General features: G+C 39.5%; 2 protein-coding genes across 4 annotated transcripts in view; one reads left to right on the top strand and one right to left on the bottom strand.

The window, feature by feature from the left end:
- clu (clusterin) overlaps positions 1 to 12,578 on the top strand; it is a 54,282-nt gene extending 41,704 nt beyond the window's left edge. For both annotated transcript variants that reach the window (XM_051960921.1, XM_051960922.1), the window contains 3 exons: positions 199 to 419; positions 1,262 to 1,449; positions 11,866 to 12,578. In XM_051960921.1, the coding sequence (XP_051816881.1) occupies positions 199 to 419; positions 1,262 to 1,449; positions 11,866 to 11,878 (422 nt within the window). In that variant the 3' untranslated portion in view covers positions 11,879 to 12,578. The remainder of the gene's footprint in view (positions 1 to 198; positions 420 to 1,261; positions 1,450 to 11,865) is intronic.
- A 1,636-nt stretch (positions 12,579 to 14,214) lies between these two features.
- The window catches only part of reps1 (RALBP1 associated Eps domain containing 1), a 40,148-nt gene continuing 31,423 nt past the window's right edge, over positions 14,215 to 22,939 (bottom strand). For both annotated transcript variants that reach the window (XM_051960907.1, XM_022212388.2), the window contains 9 exons: positions 20,858 to 20,945; positions 20,076 to 20,177; positions 19,627 to 19,687; positions 19,186 to 19,384; positions 18,883 to 19,077; positions 17,943 to 18,032; positions 17,570 to 17,724; positions 17,381 to 17,486; positions 14,215 to 17,297 (listed from right to left, as the gene is read on the bottom strand). In XM_051960907.1, coding sequence (XP_051816867.1) covers positions 17,229 to 17,297; positions 17,381 to 17,486; positions 17,570 to 17,724; positions 17,943 to 18,032; positions 18,883 to 19,077; positions 19,186 to 19,384; positions 19,627 to 19,687; positions 20,076 to 20,177; positions 20,858 to 20,945 — 1,065 coding nt within the window. In that variant the 3' untranslated portion in view covers positions 14,215 to 17,228. The remainder of the gene's footprint in view (positions 17,298 to 17,380; positions 17,487 to 17,569; positions 17,725 to 17,942; positions 18,033 to 18,882; positions 19,078 to 19,185; positions 19,385 to 19,626; positions 19,688 to 20,075; positions 20,178 to 20,857; positions 20,946 to 22,939) is intronic.

A 22,939-nucleotide genomic window follows, 5' to 3' on the forward strand; every position in this document is an offset into this window, starting at 1 on the left:
TTCTAGCTGCAAAGGGACAGTGCTAACCACTGATCCACAGTGCAATCTTTGTATGTGATATAATCCTTTTTAAAATGCCAAGCAATATAAAAAAAACTCATCTTTCTCCTAACTGATATGAGCCTAATGTAGCAGTGAAGAGATTTTTACAGCATCTTATGATAATGTTATTGGTTTTACTGGGTGTTTTCTTCACAGACTGCTCTGGGAAGAGACCTCTGGAAGGCCCTCTCAAGGAAGAACTGGAGAAGGCTCTGGCCTTGACTGAGCGCTTCACCCAGCAGTACAACTCCCTCCTGAAGAGATTTGAGGAGCAGATGTTCAACACCTCATCCATCCTGGATATGTTCAACAGGCAGTTTGGCTGGGTGTCATCTCTGGCAAACAACACCCAGGACAGCATCTTCCGTGTTCAGACAGTATGTAGGACCACTGGTTGAATTCATCTGTCAGTGGGATTCACTGTCGTCCTGCAACAGTGTTTGTTCATCTTTCTCTTCTAGAGATTGAACATTGATTGCTTTATTTGCAAGATCAAAAAAGGACAGAACACATGAGAGTAGAGTATATAAGTAAAAAAAACAGTGATAAAACCTGAAAAACTCTGAACCCCAAACCCCACAAGTGAGTTTGAAAGGCATGTTGGCTTTTATAAAATCGCTCAAAATGAGGAATTTTTAAAATTTATTAATTTATCAAAGCAGGAAACTGTAAAAACAGAGGGAATTGTTGGATTGTCAACTTTCTGACAGTGCTTAAACTACTCATCTGTCACGTTGGGGAAACATAACAAAATTTTATTTAAAATCATGATATCTAATCAAAATCATTAGTAAATCATAAAAAATTCTGCACTCCTTGGCACATCTGGAAAGCAATTAGTTATTCAGTTGTGACCAATAGTGACAAAAATTCAGCAACTTCTTGGCTGAACTGCAGTCTGTGTTTACACCAAGCAGACTGATACAATAGTTTTTGTAAAATAACTGATCAGAGAAATTGCATTTTAATTTTTTTTCTTTTTTCCAAATTCAAGATTTTTGTTTTAATTTATGGCATTATAACTGCATCATAATGTTTTTATTCTCTAAAACTAAAGTGAATTCCAAAAAATATGATGATATAATGTATCTGCAGTCTCAAAAAACTTAAGTTTTAGAAGTTAAGACATGTTTAACTTTCACTATGCAGCTATATAGGTATTGTCATGTTGTTTGCAGAACAACCAGCTAAAAGGAGACCCTGTCTCCTTCTGCTGCAGGTGATGAGCAAAGATACTGATGAGAAAACAGGTCAGAAGGACCAGCCTGCAGAAACCGATGTGTCTGTGCAGCTTTTTGATGCTCCAACCCTGAACATTACCGTGCCAGGCGACATCCCCTGGACCGACCCGAAGTTCTCTGAGGTGGTGGCCCAGGAGGCTCTGGACCGCTACAAGGAAACCAGTGTGTGAGTGTCGGACAGGACGACAGTTAAAGGAACAGTTCAGCACTTTAGGAAATAGCGTTATATGAGGAGATTAATACTGCATATTACACCGATCAGCCACAACATTATGACCACGGAGAGGTGAAGTGAATAACATTGAACATCTTGTTATAATACAACATTCTGCTGAGAAACCTTGAGTTCTGACATTCATGTGGATGTTTGACATGTACCACCCACCTAGACATTGCAGGTCAAGTAACCCCCCAACGATGCTTATTGAGCATCTGTGGTATGTACCAGGATAAGCCTGATCAATAGGTAGGCCTCACCCTGTAATCCACAGGACCCACAGAATTCACTGCCACCATCCCAGTGCCACAGGGCATCCCCAGAGGTCCTGTGTCCATGCCCCACTGGGTCAGAGGAGTTTTAGCAGCATAAAGAAGACCAAGACAATATTAGGCTTGTGGTCATAATGTGGAAAGTATATCTGGTTAGCTTAGCATGAAGACTATAGACAGGAAAACTGTAAATGTAATCAATTATTAACACATCATCAAGTTTTGTGGTTTTAAGTGGGAATTTTAATTCATTTACAAGTCCAGCAAAGACAAAAACAGTCCTGCATACAAGCCAAATTAAAACCATATTTTGTATTTTTACACTTGGATTTTCATACAGAGAGGCACTGCAATGAAGATATTTTAACTTTTGTGCCAAATCAGATTAGCAGTTTTCCCATTTTGTTAAGCTAACCGGCTGCGTCAAGTCAAAAAATGTGGGTCACACTCTTTTTTCAATACAAATGTGAGGCAGTATTTGAATTCTGAGAGATTTTGCTACTACATTTACAATTCAGAAGAAAGTATCCATCCATCCATTCTCTATACACCGCTTTATCCTCACTAGGGTCGCGGAGGGTGCTGGAGTCTACCCCAGCTGACTTAGGCGAAGGCAGGGGACACCCTGGACAGGTCGCCAGTCTGTCGCAGGGCTACATATACAGACGAACAATCACACTCACATTCACACCTACGGGCAATTTAGAGTAATCAATTAACCTCAGCATATTTTTGGACTGTAGGAGGAAGCCGGAGTGCCCGGAGAAAACCCACGCATGCACAGGGAGAACATGTAAACTCCACGCAGAAAGTTCCCAGGCCCAGGCCGGGATTTGAACCAGAGATCTTCTTGCTGCAAGGCGAAAGTGCTAACCACTGATCCACTGTGCAGCCCAGAAGAAAGTATGTTACTTTTAATCAGGGGCGGCTGGTCAATAAAGGGCGCCGCCCCCTCTGTCTCACATCATGTAGAGTCACAGCCCTTCCTTTAATAAAACGTTTAAAATTACATTTGCATGTATATCCTATGTTTTTAACAAGAAAAATGGATAATAGAGACTGTAGAGAGTTACTAAAATGTACAATTTGTAATAAAAAGTCAGATTAGAAACGTCCGACGTTGTCTACAATTACTAATAGTGGACATATAGACCTTTTTCCGAAACGTCATCATCGAACGTCACCGTCGGTCACCGGCCCCATAGATATATACAATCGCTAGATGTCTCGAGACGGAGTCGGCGGCGTCGTCACTTGGTGGCCATCTTAGGACAGGGGACTGCTCTGGCGCACTGTACTGTAGTCAATGGTAAGGTGGATGATTTCCTCACTTTGACACTCATAACTCGCTCAATTCTTGATTGATTTACAAACGGTTTAGTTTATTACAAACCTTATTAACGTGGCTATGATTCAGGCTCAATTCCGAAATCGCAGCTTTTCGTTTTGAAAAATGCGGCATAGTTGTGTGTCTTTTCTGCCTGGCTACTCACATTGAAGATGGTGTCACTCACAATCTGATTTTCAATTATTAGGTTTTCCTGAGGCCAACGTTTTTTGAGAACCTAATCTTTAGGCGAAATTACATTCTTTGTGGTTGTGGTTGTATTTATTTGCTTGTTAAGAGACTTTGATTGAGACCTTAGACTTATTGTTTGTATACATCTATGCCTGGATTAGTTAGCCTGCAGCCGAAATGCATTGTGGGTAATGTAGGCACCAGGTTCATGAAAAGAAAAGACATCATCTCTTTTTGTTGTGCATTGATTTTGGTTGAGCTTTGTTGTTATCTGTGCATTAGAAAGCTGATAGTAATAAAAAAGTGCAATGCTAAATATTAAAATTACATTTACATCCATTTATGCTGAAAAAAGCTGATATCTGTGTTCATTATTATATGAATTCAATGGTTTTAATTATTCTTATGTAAGCAGTAAAACAAGTACATCTCTGACGTTTATAACAAACCAAGCTGTTGTAAAATCGGTTGAAAATTGAGCAATCTACAGTGATTTTAAAATCCATGCTCCATTGACTTTAATGTTATGAGTGATCGAGCAGCCCTGTCCCAAGATGGCCGCCATGTGGCGACGTTGCTCCCCATAGGCTGACAGCGCTCACAAGCCATCTTGCGTTTGTATATATCTATGACCGGCCCTAGCAACGCGATTCCGCCATTTTAAGAGGGGTATGCTTTGCCTTGACAACCATTACTTTCCCACGTTTCCCTCCCGATTTGAACGACCAAAAGCAGATATGCCCAAAACCTGCGCTGTTTTTGGCTGTAGTTCTCAGTCATGGAGCAACAAGAACATTTCCTTTTACAGGATTCCGACTGAAAAGGGCCAGAAAAGGAGTTTATGGCTCACAGCATTGAGGCGGATAAACAATAATGGAACCACATGGAGCCCACAGTCAAAATGGTCCTATGTTTGCAGTCAGCATTTCGTCAATGGTATGTTGTGTTTCATGAAATTATTACCCCTTAACTGATTTTCTGAAATTATTAATTAATAAGCTTAACCAGTTGCGCTTCAGTGTCCCGCCCGCGGTACACTTTGAAATCTGCATAAGCAATTTGCTAAACGACTGAAACTGCAAACACGATTATACAAACACTATACGCCGATGGAAAGCTTAGATTCTCATGAATCCGCCGATATAAACCACTTTCAGATGTGATGACCACAGCGGGTAATATAAACACATTTGTCCGACAAACAACGAATATCCATCCATCCGTTCTCTATACCCAGCTTCAACATACACAGCGCGACTCACATTTCCGGATTCATTATTACACACAGATGAAAATATTCCACAAAAAACGGCCATAATCCAACATTGGACATCCAGACGAAACAAGCCAGTAACATATTTTGTCCAAAACATAGCTTGAAGTCGGTATATAATCCACGAATAGGTCGTTTTCAAGGAAATGCACCTCGCGATGCGCGTCCAATATTCCCTGTATTTCTCGTCATATTTTTATTTACAAATAGAATATTAGCGATTTTTTTGTACTGAAAGTGGCTGGAATTGACTGCAGCTTATGATGTCTATAATTATCTGAAATGTTGAGGGCTAGCTACTTAGCTTAGGCTAGTGCTAGCTGTGCTTCCCACAAAAAGTCAGGGGTCTTTCTACTCACACTGCTATTTTTAAACCTTCTCTCCTCCCTTTCGTTCTGCTAACTACTATGCTGTAATTGTCGGAAAACGGATTCTTTTGTTACTGCTACTGAGGGAAAAACATGACGCAAGGAAGACTCAGAGTCAAAATATTCAGTTAAGAATATTTAGTAAAAAATGCAAAGGATGGACAGATATACGTGCACGCAGATTCTATCTTGTTCAGATGCTGATAGCAGAAAACTGCTAAAGCTAGACAAAGGTTCTCTGCATGCAGCTGTGATCACAAGAAAGAATGAATCTCTAAGCTAATACATGAGTTTTTAAACTAAGAAATTGCAGTCTTCTGATTGGCCCCACGCTGAGACAGCCTCTCCGGATGTCTTGGGTCTTGTCCAATCACCTCCGTCTTCCTCCTGCAAGAGGTGTCTCTGAATGTGTGTGTATGTGGCCGCCCCCTGTGACCTTTACACAGATTTTTAAGAGCTCAGTTCTGCTGAGATCTGCAGATTTCTGTTCCATTTGGTGTTGAATTAAACTATTTACTGATTCAGTTTTATTCAACTTAACTTTAAACAACAATTTGATAATTTAATCACACCTTATGGCAGATTTGAATGATCCCATTCCCTTTATTGATTTACTTTAATCTTATTTTATTAATATCAGATTCCTATGTTCTTTCCCATTTTATGGTTAATTTAATACATTGCTAATTTAGATTCTTCTATAGTATTTTCTCACTAAGCTAAATATATTAATCCTAATTCTCAACAGTGTTTTAACTTTTATTCTTGTTTAAGCTTTGTAGTGGGGGCCAGTTGCCCCACTACGTAAGATCTCTGTGTAACCTGATCACTCTATGCATTAACACTTTAATCCTAAGCTCTAGGTCTCAAAATATCTAAGTCTCACCATTGAAACATCAGAGAATCCAGGAGCCAAATCTGCAGATGCCAAGATGTAAAGTGTTTTTTTTTCTCGATACAGCACAGACACAAACAAACACTTGAGAAAGGTCCCGGGAGCCCTCTGAACCCACCGTCTGACAACTGAACCCCTTAAACCCTCCGAGCAAGTTCAGGCCCTTAACTCATCTCTCTTTTTGCCACTGCCAGTATTTGCACAATTAAGGAAAGAGCGAATCTTTACTCCCTAATAATTTTAATCAAAAAACTCTTGGCTTGCCGGCACCTCCCCTGTGGGAGGCAGCCTCCCCCAAGCTTTCTCACGCGAACACCTGCACCCTTATCTCCAAACAATACTTTTGTTGATATTGGCAGTTATTCCGGAGGAAACAAACCACAGGCTATCTGCAAACCATTTCAGTCAGAGGGCAAAAAAGGCCTGCTGTCAGATACACACATGACACAGATCCAGCATCTAGCTGCTGTTTGAACTTTTCACCCTTCCTCTGCCTTTCTGTGCGTATGTGACAACCTGCACATCCAGAACGAGAATTCAAACATGCACCCATAAGTACCTTAATACATTTGAGTATAGAGTTAATACAAGTTGCAAACACATTAATATATGATTAACACATAATATGATCAAACGAAAATTAATAATGATTATCAGTAATAGTAAAAGAGTAATTAAATGATGATTACAAGTAATGAATAAAAGTAATAACATGATTACTAAGCAAAAGTAATTAAAATGATGATTATAAGTAAAAGTAATAAAATGATGATTATAAGTAATAAGTAAAAAGTAATTAAAATGATTATAAGTAATATGCAAAAGCAATAAAAACATGATAGTTTAATACACATGCAAAAATGAATATTCCCCACATAATCAGCAGCATTGTCCTCATTATTGTTAGCACCTCATACCCTTGGGCCTGGGTGGGTAGAGCTCATTTACAGGTATCTGACTCTTAGTTTTGATAATGCACATCTAACTAATATACATACACGACTTCCACTTGAAATTAAAAGGTGTAATGGCTCACCCCGTTAGCTTAACATTAGCTTAGCATAGCGGAGCTGGTGTAGCCATATCTTACAAGGCATTTATCATTCTGACATTGACCTGTATGCACAAAAACGTATAAATATAAGCATACCTCAAAGAAAACGTATGAGTCCAGGCTTTTATAAGTCTTTATCTTCTCCATTGTGTGGATGCCTGGGCTGTTGATAAGGTACTCGTAAATGGAGTGCCAATGAAGATCTGGACACGTAGTCGGGTCGTTTTCCCATGATCCCAGTGCAATTTCGTACGGACATGACTGCAAACCAACCAGTTCTATTTTTTCTTTATATCGTAGCTTGGCTTTTGGCTCAAGATTTCCGAAATAATCACCAGACGTTTTTCTCCGGGTCAAAACCGCGTGGTTTTGGCGGTCAAATCACGGTTGCTAATGACTTTGTTGCCCCCTCTTAAAATGGCGGCGTGCGTTGCTAAGGAAGGTATGGTCACGTGTCCCAGACTCTGACGTCACTGCGAAAAGGTCTATATGGCCGGGGCGCACTCATCTTTCCCCATTGACTCTCGTTATAACTTTGACATGCGCAGTTCGTTCCTCTTCAATACAAGAGATAGGAGACCGCAGGGTGCAGTCTGACCGCACCCTGCGCTGAACTGTCGCTCATCTTCAGCAACACAGAGTTCAGGAGCTGCAATGGTGCTGTGGCTCTGTACCAGCTCTTCATGAGCAACAATCTTCAGGACAGCTTCTCCGAGACTGTGTCTCTCCTGAAGATCCTCACCACAACTCCAATGACGACAGCTGAATCTGAGATGTGCTCAGGGGCGGATTGAACGTTATTTCATTCGGTTGTTTGACCGAAGGGCCGGTCCACATGTGGGCCGGTGCGCTGGTATTTATTAAATAATTTTGTTTATTGGGCGCCCGAAGCCCCTATAGCTCATTGGGTTAAGCAGGCGACCCATGTAGGGGCTGGTCTCCGATGCAGCGGCCTGGGTTTGATTCCTGCCTGGGGCCCTTTGCTGCATGTCTTCCCCCTACTTTTCCCCCATTTCCTGTCACTCTTCCCTGTGACTATCACAATAAAAAGGCAAAAAAAAAAAAAAAAAGTTTATTTATCTATATCCATATGCCCGTAGGTGTGAATGCGGCCGAATGGGATGAGCGTCCAACCATTCATCAGCCCTGTACAGGCACGCAGGCACGCAGGCCCACATGCGTCACACACACACACGCACACTCAGCCCCGCACGGGCCCTGGAGGTGCTTCTCAACACTAAAAAGAATCAAGACCTTCCTCAGGAACACGATGTCGCAGGATCGTATTAATGCACTGGCCATGCTCTCTATGGAAAAGAAACTTGTCAGGGAGACCCCAGATTTTAACCATAGAGTCATTGAGAAATTTGCATGTCTCAAAGACAGAAGAGCAAAACTTGCATACAAAAAATAACACAGATGTAGAGGTGCTGGCTTTAATCTCTAAAATGTGAGGATTTACTTTTTTGTCGTATAATAATGTAAATAGAAATGTTAGTTGACACAAGTGACACTTTAAACTGAAAGCCTGTTGATTTTCATATGTTCTGAAATCTGAAGAATTACTGTTTTTCTTTATTTTCATTGTAAATATTTAATGTTAGTTGACGGAAGCACTTTGGGCTCGAAGCCTAAGATAAGATAAGATGTCACATGCATAGTTATACATAGTATAATGCCTAATGGTTTCAGTATTTATTTTTCAGGCAAAGTGACAAATTTTTATTGCTTTGATCTTAAATATGCAGATTTGCTGTTTTCTCATTGTCATGTAAGGTTGTTAATGTACAAGTTAGCTCACAGAAGCACTGTCTGCTTTAAGCCTTATAGTTAGTTTTTTTTTTTAACAAAATGTCCAATGTTTGTTGGTTTCACAGGTATGGATTTGTTTTTGTTTGTTTGAGTATGTAAATATAAATATGTTATTCCAAAGATTTTGCTGGACAGAAGAAGCACTTGGCACTCTTTGAAGCTGGAAAAATTGTTTCTTTTTTTACTTTTGAAGTAAAAAATAGATTTGCATATTTATACATTCTTAATTTGTTTAATTATAGAAAAGGAGATTTTAAGGGTTTGTGTGTACCAATTACACCTTATCTGGAGCAAATCATATCAAACACTGGGGAGAAAAATTCAAATTCAGTAGCTGGTAACATTTACGTGCATTTAATTGTCTATTTGACTCAGCAGTAGTGCTTAGGTGTACCCTCCTAGTGGTGCATAGTAATAGCACATCAAATGGCTGTGAACATAATTTACATCAATTCTTGGTATTCCGGTGTTGCCGACTCTGCCATTTAGTTTGGTAAATTAAGTGCGCCCCCCCCACGAGAAAAATTCACCAGCCACTACTGCTTCTAATTGCAATGAATTTAACTAGAAGTTGCATTTTTGAGGAAATTTGTTGAAAAGGATTTTTTTACCTGGTAACAGGATGTTAAATCATAATTTATTCTCTTTCTAGAGTTCTTTTTTCTTTTCTTTAACGTAATTTTTTTCTTCTTTTCCTCATTTTCATCGACAGCTGATCTAAAAACATGAAAATACCCAATACTAGGACTGAACAGTTAATTGCAAATTAAAATCACAATTTGAAACACTGCAGTTAGCAAATCACCAAGGATACACACGTGGACAAAATTGTTGGTACCCCTCAGTTAAAGAAGGAAAAACCCACAATTCTCACTGAAATCACTTGAAACTCACAAAAGTAACAATAAATAAAAATTTATTGAAAATTAAATAATCAAAATCAGCCATCACTTTTGAATTGTTGATTAACATAATTATTTAAAAAAACAAACTAATGAAATAGGGCTGGACAAAAATGATGGTACCCATAACTTAATATTTTGTTGCACAACCTTTTGAGGCAATCACTGCAATTAAACGATTTCTGTATTTGTCAATGAGCGTTCTGCAGCTGTCAACAGGTATTTTGGCCCACTCCTCATGAGCAAACAGCTCCAGTTGTCTCAGGTTTGATGGGTGTCTTCTCCAAATGGCATGTTTCAGCTCCTTCCACATATGTTCAATGGGATTCAGATCTGGGCTCATAGAAGGCCACTTTAGAATAGTCCAACGCTTTTCTCTCAGCCATTCTTGGGTGTTTTTGGCTGTGTGTTTTGGATCGTTGTCCTGTTGGAAGACCCATGACCTGCGACTGAGACCAAGCTTTCTGACACTAGGCAGCACATTTCTCTCCAGAATGCCTTGAGAGTCTTCAGATTTCATCGTACCTTGCACACTTTCAAGACACCCTGTGCCAGATGCAGCAAAGCATTACTGAGCCTCCTCCATGTTTCACCGTAGGGACAGTGTTCTTTTCTTCGTATGCTTGGTTTTTGAGTCTATGAACATTGAGTTGATGTGCCTTACCAAAAAGCTCCAGTTTGGTCTCATCTGTCCAAAGGACATTCTCCCAGAAGCTTTGTGGCTTGTCAACATGCATTTTTGCAAATTCCAGTCTCGCTTTTTTATGAGTTTTTTTCAGCAGTGGTGTCCTCCTTGGTCGTCTCCCATGAAGTCCACTTTGGCTCAAACAACGACGAATGGTGCGATCTGACACTGATGTACCTTGGCCTTGGAGTTCACCTTTAATTTCTTTGGAGGTTGCTCTGGGCTCTTTGGATACAATTCCAACGATCCGTCTCTTCAATTTGTCATCAATTTTCCTCTTGCGGCCACGTCCAGGGAGGTTGGCTACTGTCCCGTGGGTCTTGAACTTCTGAATAATATGAGCCACTGTTGTCACAGGAACTTCAAGCTGTTTAGAGATGGTCTTATAGCCTTTACCTTTAAGATGTTTGTCTATAATTTTTTTTCGGATGTCCTGGGACAATTCTCTCCTTCACTTTCTGTTGTCCATGTTCAGTGTGGTACACACCTTTTCACCAAACAGCAGGGTGACTACTTGTCTCCCTTTAAATAGGCAGACTGACTGATTATGAGTTTGGAAACACCTGTGATGTCAATTAAATGACACACCTGAGTTAATCATGTCACTCTGGTCAAATAGTTTTCAATCTTTTATAGAGGTACCATCATTTTTGTCCAGGCCTGTTTCATTAGTTTGTTTTTTTAAAATAATTATGTTAATCAACAATTCAAAAGTAATGGCTGTTTTTGATTATTTAATTTTCAATAAATTTTTATCTATTGTTACTTTTGTGAGTTTCAAGTGATTTCAGTGAGAATTGTGGGTTTTTCCTTCTTTAACTGAGGGGTACCAACAATTTTGTCCACGTGTGTATATGAGCAGTGATGGAGCCAGGCAGCTTTTCTAGGCAGGCGAAATCACTGACTTGTGTACAAAAAACTTTTTATGTAACCCTTATTTAAATTAGATTTATAAAATCTGGAACAATTGTTCCAATTGGTGTTTATTTTATTGTAAATATTACAATTTAGGGTTAGAATTTAACTCCAGTTCTATGGGTATGTGTCACCCTCGAGCTTCACTATTTTTAATATGGGATACTGGATACTTAATCCTCATTAGGGTGGTGTGGGGGGCTGAAGTCTATCCCAGCTGTCTTAGAGTAAAGGCAGAGGACACCCTGTACTGGTCACCAGTTTATCACAGGGCTACACAGAGAGACAAACTGAAGCTAAAACTTGGCTTTAAAAAATTTGATTGCAAATCAAATTGCAAACCATTAAAATTTGATATTTTCCCCAAATCATTCAGCCCTACCCTGCACAGGATTTTTTTTAACCTTCCAACAAAATAAAGCTCTTTTTATCTTTAAGCATGTGTTTGAAATCACATTTTCTGTGTAATGCCGTAGCTTTGCACTTCCACTTAAAGTGATCTTTTAAATTGTATTTGCATCAGATTGGGGCTGTTTGCTGCCGTCTTATGTTACCACATAAGAGATGTGTAGCTGTATTACAAAAGAGAAGAATTCACATCAGCTTGTTTTAATGGCAACACAAAGCATCTCTTGTAAATTCTGTTCATCCTCTGTTTCTTCTTCCCCAGGGTGGTGAAATAAACTTCAGTTCAACCAGATTTACAGCTGAACCTGCAGTGTCTGCTGACAAGCGAATGTTCTGGATTCATCAAAATACACCTGAGATTCAGACCACAAACACTGCTTGAAAGCCCTCCTGAAGCTAACCCACTGATTCCACTATTCCTCTTTATGTCCTGCTTTTGCAAACAACACAGTTTAACCTCAGTGGTTTATATTGTTGCATTAGTCCTGCTGTAAGAGAAGATATTAACTAGATGACTGGCCTGACTCATGTCTATAGAGCCTCCAACGTAAGGCTTTATGTTGGAGGTGTACCGTAGCTGAGCTGGGCTTTGCAAACAAGGGCCATAGTGCAAACACTATTTGTGCTTGTTTTACTTGTGTGAATTATTATTCTTTGCATTCAGCTGTTGTGACATGAGATATATTCTCATAGCACAGTTCATTAAGATCAAGATTTTTGATTTTATGCAAAAATTTGTAGGAAACTAAAGTTTATTCAGTATGTTGCAGTGGATTTATTAATCTGATCTTCCCTTCTACAGAGCTCAGATACTAATTATCTTAGTTGGTTGAAGTGGTGGATTTAGCAGAATTAAAATCACTGATCTGAAAGATTAAAGTCGTAAAATGGAAATATAAATTGATCTCTGAACTCTGTTAAACAGCCTAGCAGCAAAGCAAGATGTAGAGATTTAAATAAAACCTGTGCACACCTGTTCTGTCTCCTATTCTGTTTTTACAATTTGTGTTTCTATTGTAAGTTGAAGCCCAGTCATTTGTTGTCTTTTAAATAAAAAAAACTTCTATATAAAGCAATGCAGAGTGAAAACAAGCATCAAACCTAGAACATATAACATTCCTCAGTTCTTCAAAAGTGGTTTCATCTGCCAAATTATTTAACAGAAAGTCCTATAGTGACACATTCCGTATTTTTCGTAATTTTTTTTTTTTTTTTTTAATTGTTGTAAAATACCAAGTCTGCACCTACTCCTGCATCAGTTCATTACATGATTTGCATTAATATGATTATTCTGGTATAGTTTTTGGTGATGAACAAGTACAGAAATGACAATTGAAAATTATTTACAATGTATAAATTTTAATTTATTTAATTTTAATTTGTCATTAAAATACAGATCAATATGTTTATCTTTGATTCTATCAAAGGATAGGTTCACATTTTTTTCCAAGTCTGTCTTACAATCAGGAATCCATAAGTATGGTGAGGTTAGTTTTGCATTCTTAGGTCTTTGCTGCTGTTGAGAGTCCACACAAATGTTGGATTTGATCTTCTGCTCCATGTTGATATGTTTTATCACATTCATATGATAAATCCCCTGTTCTGTCACATCCCAAAGATGTTTCACTGAGTTCAGCTCAAATGTGATGTCCAGTGAGGCCACTGATGTCTGCTGAACTCACTGTCATGAAATTAGTTAGATATTGACTTGTGCTCTGTAACATGATGTAGGAAGTAGCCATTACAAGATTGTGTCCCTAAAGCAGGGATGTCAAACTTACGGCCCGAGGGCCAAAACCGGCCCACCAGAGGGATGACTTTGCAAAGTATAAAAAATTACACTATACTGTGAAAACTTTTAAAGACATTGAACATTTTTGCAAAAATAATGTCAGTCAGAACAGCAGCTTCAGTACAAAAGAGTTTGGTGGAACCCCATTGTTTCTGTCCCGTCACAGCTTTTATGTTTTTAATCTAGAAATTTAATACACCTACAAGACAGGGGGACAACTTAACCTTCCTAAGTTGTTCCCACTTTAGTTTGTATGATGATGGTTCAGGTAGTCAGGATTAACAGATGTGAAAATTTCTAAATCTTGACGTTGTTTCGATCATAAAGTAAAATACTTTGTTCCAAATACCAGAGACAGAATGTTTTCTGCCTTTGTAGATATTCTGTGATCTGCAAGTTGTATTATGTAAATGATAAACTGAATTATAATATATTGTATATTGCACTTATTTTTCTTAGAAATTTCAGTTTGTTCATAAGGTTTTGTAAAAGGTTGATGCTACAGGTACGGACCCGTACCCGTAGCATCTGTACTAGAGGTACGGACCCGGGTACGGGTCCGTATCTGTAGACACTACCTTTGTAAAAAGACAGTTCAATAATTCTGAACATTTTTAGAATGTACTTTTTGCACTAAAACAAAGGGAAATATAGGGAGTTGTGGTTATTTATAGGTTATTATGCTCTGATTTTACAGGTCTGGCCCACTTGAGATCAAATTGAACTAAACTAAAACTAAAATGAATTTGACACCCCTGCACTATAGAAATGTGTTTTTCGCAACAATAACGCAATGAGTAAAAAGAGCAGTTTTTAAAATATTGTGCCGTTTTTTTTATTTTTGTGTAAAAATCACACAGCTGCTAGTTGACTCTGCAGAGATACAGTACATCCATGCAGTTAAACATCTAGGATCCCACAGCCAAGAGAGAAGGAATTAAATAGAATATTCTTTCGCTGTTAGTCAGCAATTAATGCAAATTTACATATGAGTCCAAAAGTGTGTATCATATACAATATACAACATAGATCTGGGAGCAAATAGCATTCAAATCCCATCAGAGACTTCAAGTAATGACTGATTGCTTCTGCCTGCCTGGATTGCCTTTTGGGTTTAGGCATGAGGAGGGAGCTGTTGTGCTGGCAAACAATCAATCCCACTCGAAGGTGTTTAATAGGGTTTTAAATGGTATTAGTTCCAGGTCTGCAAACAATATAACACGCGCACACATGTGCACACATACACACCAAGCACATCATCGTCCTCAACAGCACAAAAAAGAAGGCGAGCCTTGATAACAACAAGGAAGAGAGGTCAGTCAGCCACCGTGGAAACCTGAATGCCAGTCGGGGGGAGTAAGGCTTTAGAAGACTGATGCTTCACCAACACATAGGGACAAAACATTCATTAAAAAAAAGTGATCAAACAAAATAGGACATTGAAGGACATGCTGGCACAAAAACCTTACAGTTTCCAGGTTGTACTGTAGAAATAAAACTCAAGTGGTTCATCCTGTTTTTCTTCTCATAGTATCTTCTTTTTTAAATATATGTGGGAGACAAGAACAAACATGTAGGTTAAAAGTAAGCAAATAGGAACGTAACAAATAAAAGTAATAATGAGGGAGGCGGGTGTGGGGGGAGGGGTTTCAGTTCAAAGTGCAGCTAGGTCATTCAGGTCTCCCATTCTGTTGACTGGTCTCCTGCTAAGCTTCATCTACACCCAGCAAGGGTATCATTTTGCAGACTTCAGGTGAAACTGCCCTGATAAAAACATTGATCTGGAGTTTACTTCCCTCTGGAGCAGAAACAGGGGGAAGCGGACCGCTTGTCAGTACCAAAAAGGCAAAATGAGTCACAAACATACAGTAGATGGTGCTCTGGAAGATCTATGATACAAAAAACAGTATACTGTTCACACAGTTGCTACTATCATAGTACAAACAGCTAAGTGTAGTTGGTCTATGAGGATGTATCGCCCATACTTGCATAGCACTGACTGCCTGATTGGAAAACAGCTCAATTTTTAAGTCAACTGTACCTGCACCATCAGTTTGGATCTGAAGAGAAATCACAGGAAAACTTCTCCCTGATCAGCAACGTTATTCTTCATAAACGCTGCCTCCTGCAGTCAAACAGCTGGAATATCTTCAAGCCTTTCAAATGAACGCTTGTTTAGACCAAATGCTGTCCCAAACAGGTGAAGTTAAGATCAAAAATAACTGCAGCGTTCAAGAGTAAGAGATTTAAAAGTAAGCTGAAATGTGGAGCCACAGCTATGTTTCAAACACAAATCAAGAAAACCTTGTAGGAAAGGAGAAGAGGTTGCATTTTTCCTCAAACAGCACAAATAGAAGTGAGTTCAGTGATTTGGCATAAAGTTAAACCATTCAGTCACAATCCTCAAACACTGTGTAACATGGAGGAAAAAAAACAGAAGACACAATACTTCCATTCACTGCATCTAACACACACACACACACACACACACACACACACACACACACACACACACACACACACACACACACACACACACACACACACACACACACACACACACACACACACACACACACACACACACACACACACACACACACACACACACACACACACTCTTGAAGGGGCAGTAATAAGAGGAAGGTAGGCTGAATTCATGTCACAGGATGAATCAAAAAGCCTTCACCATGATGATTTAGCCATTAAAGGCCTCACACAAACACTCAGTCCTGACCGGAAATCACTCAGTAAGCTTTACAAAGGAGGTGAACATACCAAACTCCATTCCAAAAAATGGCAATTTATTATACATTGCTCATTGACCTCTGTAGACTGTGGGCTTCCTTCTGTTTTCAAAGCCTCTTTCAAAAATTTCTTAAAAATAGTGGATAACCAGGCATCAAATGTTCAGCATAACAGACCATTTCTGAGGATATTCCAAACAAAAAAAAAAAAAAAACGTCCTCCAAGCAGCTGCCTATTGTCCAGTTTTCAATAAGTACTATGGTAGTGAGATCTAAGGTACAGTTTTGAACATTTTGGGAAATAACTGGATTCACGTTTTTTTCAGAGGAAGTTTTAGCCTACAGCTCCACCTAAAACCTCAAATCGTCGGTTTAATTTTTAAGTGTGTGCACTTTAAATGAGTGAGACCAGACATGTTAATTAGTAATATTCAGAGGTATTTGTTGGTGTAATATTTATGTTGGAGAGAGCCAGTCTAGCTGTTTTCCCCTGCTTCCAGTCTTTACGCTTAACTGGGTTAGGTATGTCCCAAATTGTTTAACAATTCTTTAAATTTACCTGATATTTAAAAGGAGTTTGGTGCTGCAGTGTCAAGCATACTGACACTAGCCTCCAAGTAAGTCACTAAACAGGAACACAAATGCACAAACAATCAGACACAGGCAGCAAATACACTCTGCAATACACTCTTTCTTGTTCAGTCATTCAGAGAGTAAAGTAATCAGACCCCAGCAGTTTGTCTTAAGAACAAACGCAAAGTTGAAGCATCATGTCCAACACTCCTTACCGTCTCTCAGTTTACTGTCATCCTCACCTTCACCTCTCTTTAGAAAAAATTGAAAAGTGCCAGTTTGTCAAATCCTCTCGTCGCTTTCTCCCATTGTGAGACTCTGCCCTCACATCCGTCCGGTTTATGATTCAGTGTGTGATTGAGCATGAGAGTTTTAACGAGACACCCTGCTGCAGGTCAGTGCTTCCGGGGAAAGCCGAGGTGATGGAAGGAAAAAAGAGGGGAGGGACGGAGTGGGGGAGTCACACAGCCTTGCTTCGGATGAACTAGGGCAGAGTTTTCCTCCACACATTGGTTAAAGATGAGAGAAAGGTCTGAGCTGCTCCAGCTGGACTTCCAGAGATATCCTCTCTTCGAGCAGGTCCTGCAAGAAAACAGCCCAGTCAAAGTCATGAGGTGAGATGCCTCCTATTTACCAAAACTACAAGTTGCTAATTTCCTCTGTACCTTCAGCTGCTGTTGCAGTTCACTGTTCAGTCGTGCCAAAACTGTGTTTGTCTCCTTGTTCCTTCTGATTGAAGCTTGAATTGCCTTTTTGTCTTTTCCAACTGACCTGGAAACAGAAAGACATAAAAATTCAGCCACTAACAGTTATAACACCCTGAAAAGTCTTCTTAAAAAACGCTAGTGTCCTACCTGGGGATGGAGGGCTGAGTGGCCAGGACAGCAGCTATGACATTTGATTTCTGCGGACCATGCTGCTCGTCCTCTGGTCGTAGCTCATCTTCAGACTTCAACCTCCGACGTACAGGTTTTGGAGGAGGAGCAAGTGGGCCAGAAGAGCCCTTCGTCTGATAGTAAAACAAAACAAAAAAAATTACATTTTTTAGTGTTACTAAGTGGGACTAGCTGTTTGCAAGGAAGCAGCTTTCAGGTTTCTGTTGTCGTTTTTCAATGATTACACAAGACGTGATGTGCACTTCCACTATTTCCTCCCAGATGTACAGTTGTAACTGAATTGTTGTATTGGATGATGTATTTAATTTATAATTTTAAGATGCTGACGTACAGAGTTGACTGTAGCTGAGGCTCTCTCATCTGCTTGGCCATCACTTTTCACTGTTCTTAAAGGGCCGGCACCCTCTGATGTCTTGTCCACCTGTGGACACACACAAACAAAAACTTCACACGATGTTGTGCTAAACAGCATTCTGGCAGTTAAAGAAGTCTTCATCAATGTGCATATTTCCCAATTCCCTATAGCGTAAAAAGGACTGTAATTTTCTGACCGTTATGTTCTCAGTTTACCACCATAATGGGAAAAAATTTAATTATGAGCAAAATAGCAAAAAGATTGATTAAATTGCTAAAGTGCTCTGTCCATCCTGAGATTTTGTACGAGAAGCTTCAAGTTTGTTGCTTAATGACAAAAAGCAGAATATTCATCGATTATCATATAAATCAATATATAAATATTAAAGGATTCAATCAGTGTAATTTGAAGTCCGAAAAGTGCAAAAAAAAACAAACATTAAATGCTACAGAACAGTGACATTTATTCGTTGGAAGGTTCTCAAAGTATAACTGAAACACTTCTGGTTGTGACATTTTTAAACTTTAGGAAACCGTTCAGGCATACAGATCAAATCTGCCAAAGAATAAATTATTTTACATCCCTCAACCTACTATTATATGGAATATTTTATGACAAATACATTTTTGAAATGGAATAAATAACTAAAGAGAATGGCTGTTTTTCACTAATGCAGCAAATGGAATTAATCTCACTAAATTACTTATTAATGCATAAATCATACAAAAATTCATTTTTTGTACAGCAGACCCAACACTGATTTACAACATTGCCTGTAATGGCAGACCTAGTGACACTACAGTAATGGCAACCACTGTAGAAGTGTTTTGGCAACATTCTTGAACGTTGAAAAATTATATTATCTTGACGTATGTATCATTATAATGCCCAAGCCTATCTGCAGAAAACAACCTACCTGTCCTGCCTCACTGTGTTTATCGACCTCTGGCAGGCTGGAGGGCTGTTCAGAAGCAGCAAAGGCCTGAAACTGACTGAAGTCTGCAAAGTTTGGCTGCTGAGGAATCTGCTGTGGGGAGGTGGTGGTGAGCACCGCACCACCTCCTGGCACACCTTCAGCCTCTACACGATGTCCAGTAAGTGGTACTGACGTCTAGGGATATGGCAAAAGAAGGCAAAGGAGGGGGGTTGACTTTTGAAAGGCCAAAAACACAGGTGACGGTGAAGCACACAGACACCGAAATATCCTCAGTTGTCTTACCTGTGTGGGTAGCGGTCGAGGAGGCACAGCAGGAGGGTAAGCTATCGTAGAGGGCTGAGGTTGTCCTGTAGCAGATGTGGCAGCAAAAGTGCGGTTCATGTCTAGAGATGAGGAACGGGAGTGGGAGGGGTGGGGGCGAGGTGGAGGGGGAGGTGGGGCTACCACCTTGAGAGCCTCTGGAGACGTACCCGACTGAGACCTGGACACAAACATTATGCTTCCAGATTTATGGAATGATACAAATTGCTATTCACAATGAATATTAATCCATGTGGACAGATGGTCAAAGACAGGATTCCCCTTCAAATCTACAAATGTCACCAACAGTAAGATGATGCCATAGACCAAATAGATGAGGCAGTAACGGTGTGAGAAATATATGGTGGTTCTCACAGCAAACTCTCATTTCCAGTACTTGTCCAGTAAAAGAAAAGAACTCACCTTTGCCTGGAGATTGGCTCCTGGTCAGAGGTGAAGGAGTCTGAACTGCTGTAACCATCACCTTCATGGAAATAACAAAATCCATAAACACTGGGTCAACCTACTGACCAAAAAGCCAAAAACTATGCAACTCACAACACAAGTATAGAAAGGAAAGTATATTGACACAACACGCAACGACAACTAGGAATTCATCACAATTCATAACGCGTTTAGAAAAGGGCGATTAAATGATTTTTTTTTTATTTTATTTTTTTACAATGGTTATGACCTAAAAGAGAGCCAAAAACATCTTCCTTATAATTTTTGAAATGATTAAAAGTAACACTTTACAGGACTCCTTTGAGATCCAGCAGATCCCACAACACCCAATGCTAATCTCATGGGAGAGGGCGGTTTAAACTTTGAAGCTGGTGGGAGAAGGTGTTCAAAAAACAGAAACTACTCACCTACAGTGTTGGTGGCTACAAACTTAATAGAAGCAGGTAATTTGGCTTCTTCAGACAGTTCTGGAGGTTTAGTCAGTAGAGGACTGGTAGGGTGGTTGTGGTCTAAAGGTTTGAGAAACAGCAGGAAAGGTGAAATGTTAGTTGACACCACTAAACATTAAAAATTACAAGTTAGCAGTCTTGCTATCAGTTTTGACCAAAGGTGCTTTAGCAGCAACCAGACCTGCTGCTGTTGAAACTGGCAACAAGATAATTCCACTGCATGTTCATGAATAAAAATTGCTGTGTAAATACGTTTTTAAAAAAAAAAAAACAGGTCAGGTTTTGATTACTGATAATTAATGGAAACCTCTTGGGTTGTTATATCTATCTGCAAAACTGAGTCTGCTATCACATCTGGATGTTTTCACACCATATTGGATTTTCTAAAATGTGCTGCTATAGTTTCTTATACAACTTGCAGTTCGTATTAGCTATAAACCACAATGCACACATGCAATGACATCAGCAAACATGTACAGTTGCAACCAAAATTATTCAATAATTCTGAAACTGCACTAGTTATTAAAATTAACATTTTGTGTGGAATTTAGAGAAAACCCTTGTATTATTGGTTACATTCAGCTGTTTAAAATCCACTTGCATGTTAAATTTATTCCAAACAACTTAAAAGTTGTAGATAGTACTTAAAACCCAAATTGGCACTGGGGGTTGAATAATTTTGGTTGCAACTGTAAGTCAGGATTATATACAATCAGGTTTGAGGCCAGAAGGTGTCTCACCGCTGCCAGTCCTCTTCAGCTCCATTTCCTGCATGTGGATCTTGCTGGGCGTCATCCGGATGGGAACTGGGTGGACGATGGCTGTGTCCTGGAGGACAGATAGACACACAGAGGGTCAGCCAGACAGAAATGCTAAAAGACAGACAGGTTTGATCAAAGGAGAAATGGTTTGTACTCGTCAACATTTTTATTTGTTTACCTGGACAGGCCTAATCTCCTGTGTAATGAGTCTGATAAATAACAGCTCACATACAAAGTGAAGATTTTAATTTATGAATGCTTCAGGCATGTCATGTTCGTAAGGCTGATTCTTACTTTTTGCTTCAGAGGACTAATCTTAACAATTTGTAACTGTTGACATTTCAAGACTATAAACCCAAACAAATTGCTCTCTTGGTTACTTTATCTGATTATTCAAATTGAAATATCACTGTCATGTTGTTTCCCTATCCCCTCAAATGGCCCTGGCGGTCAAAGACCCTCTCTGCATTTTGCTCTAGGTTCTCTTCTTTGTGAAATATCAGAAAGTCAAGCCAAAATATCTGTGGTTTTTCTAAAATACACTCAAACTGGATGTGGCAAGAGTGACCAGGAGACTGCTGCTGATGGTAGGGCAGGTTCTAGCCAGAGCAGTAGCAGCTCTCCTGCTGACACTGTTAGAGCTGCATCTCCTGACAACACAGGAGGGCAGCCTTTAACCCATCTACACAGTCAAACAAGAAAAATTCCTTCTTGCTCTACAAGGTCAATATTGCTTATGTTAGGAGAAAGGTAACTAAAAAAGTACAGGTATTTTGCTCAATGCAAGCACTCTGACTGCAATAAAACTGTAGTCCAAACATAACAAAAAATACCCAGCAGGGGGCCAGGTGGGCCGCTTTGGGCCCCCTGCACCAAATAATTCAACCTAGGGGAAACAGTGATTGTGATAATACAGACACAATGTTTAACTCATTCACACAGATCACAGGGCTCGAGGGACGGCCTGTCTGCCAGATGGAGTGAGCTGTTTTGTTCATGCTCCTATGTGGAGGTAGGACATGTCTATGTAGATCCTCATTCATCCAGGACAACATAACCCTAACAGCTTCAGTAGAAGACAACTGAACTTCTCGTTTTGGCTCTTACAGATTTCTCCTTTCTCATCCAAGAGGCCTCCTCAAATCTACCTGAGTGGTAGGGAATCCTAGGTATTTATTCTTATTCCTGAATCACATGGCTCAAGGACTTGTCAAGGACCCAAGACTGTTAAGGGCTCATATGACTCAAGGTGTAAATGGTGGAGAAACTACCTCATGAAGGACAACTCAAGGTGGTAACATTGTTGAAACACCCTGAGAAGCGATCACAAGACTGTGTTATAAACAACCAGTAAGTGGTGTCATGCTCCATCTTCTCTGTGTATCAATGGCTGGAGCATCCCTCCCCAAGCAGTTCTACAACATTTCACACATGGCCATGAGCTATGGATTAGAGTAATACCTTGGACTTTCCATCAGTCAGTTAGAACTGATAAAGCTTCTTGGGAGAGAAGTGAAACATTTTCAAGTACCAGAAACAGAAGTCCAGTTGCACTCTACTAAAGCATTCAGGTTTGAGTGTTGGGAGGTTGGTAATGTGAACGCCTGTGCTAAACATTTAATGGATATTTAATCTTATGAATAAATACTAACCGATTTAAGAGTTAAATTGAATGTCATTGTTTTTTCTGCTGGAGTTTCGGCCCAGGGTTAGAGCGTACTAAAAAGCAATCTAAAAAAGATCCACATTAGCAAAAAAGGGAAACTGCAGTTGTCAATACTTTTCACCAGACTAATTGTGCTGAGCTATTCCACACTCAATTATTACTGTAACCAAATTATATTCTACCGGTCTGGCAAAAAAAAAAAAAAAAATCGCAACGGACTTGGGACAGTTCAGCAGTAAATTACAAAGCACAACAAAATTGAACACAAGTTTTAGTACTTACAGCACTGACCATTTGTGGAAAAAATATATATTTCTGACAATCTGCAAATGCACTAGTGCTTGGTGGATGTCGCTGTAGAAAAAAAAGTGAGGTCCAATAGAAGCTAAGCCAGC

Source organism: Acanthochromis polyacanthus, chromosome 16 (assembly GCF_021347895.1).
Source record: "Acanthochromis polyacanthus isolate Apoly-LR-REF ecotype Palm Island chromosome 16, KAUST_Apoly_ChrSc, whole genome shotgun sequence".
NCBI lineage: Eukaryota > Metazoa > Chordata > Actinopteri > Pomacentridae > Acanthochromis > Acanthochromis polyacanthus.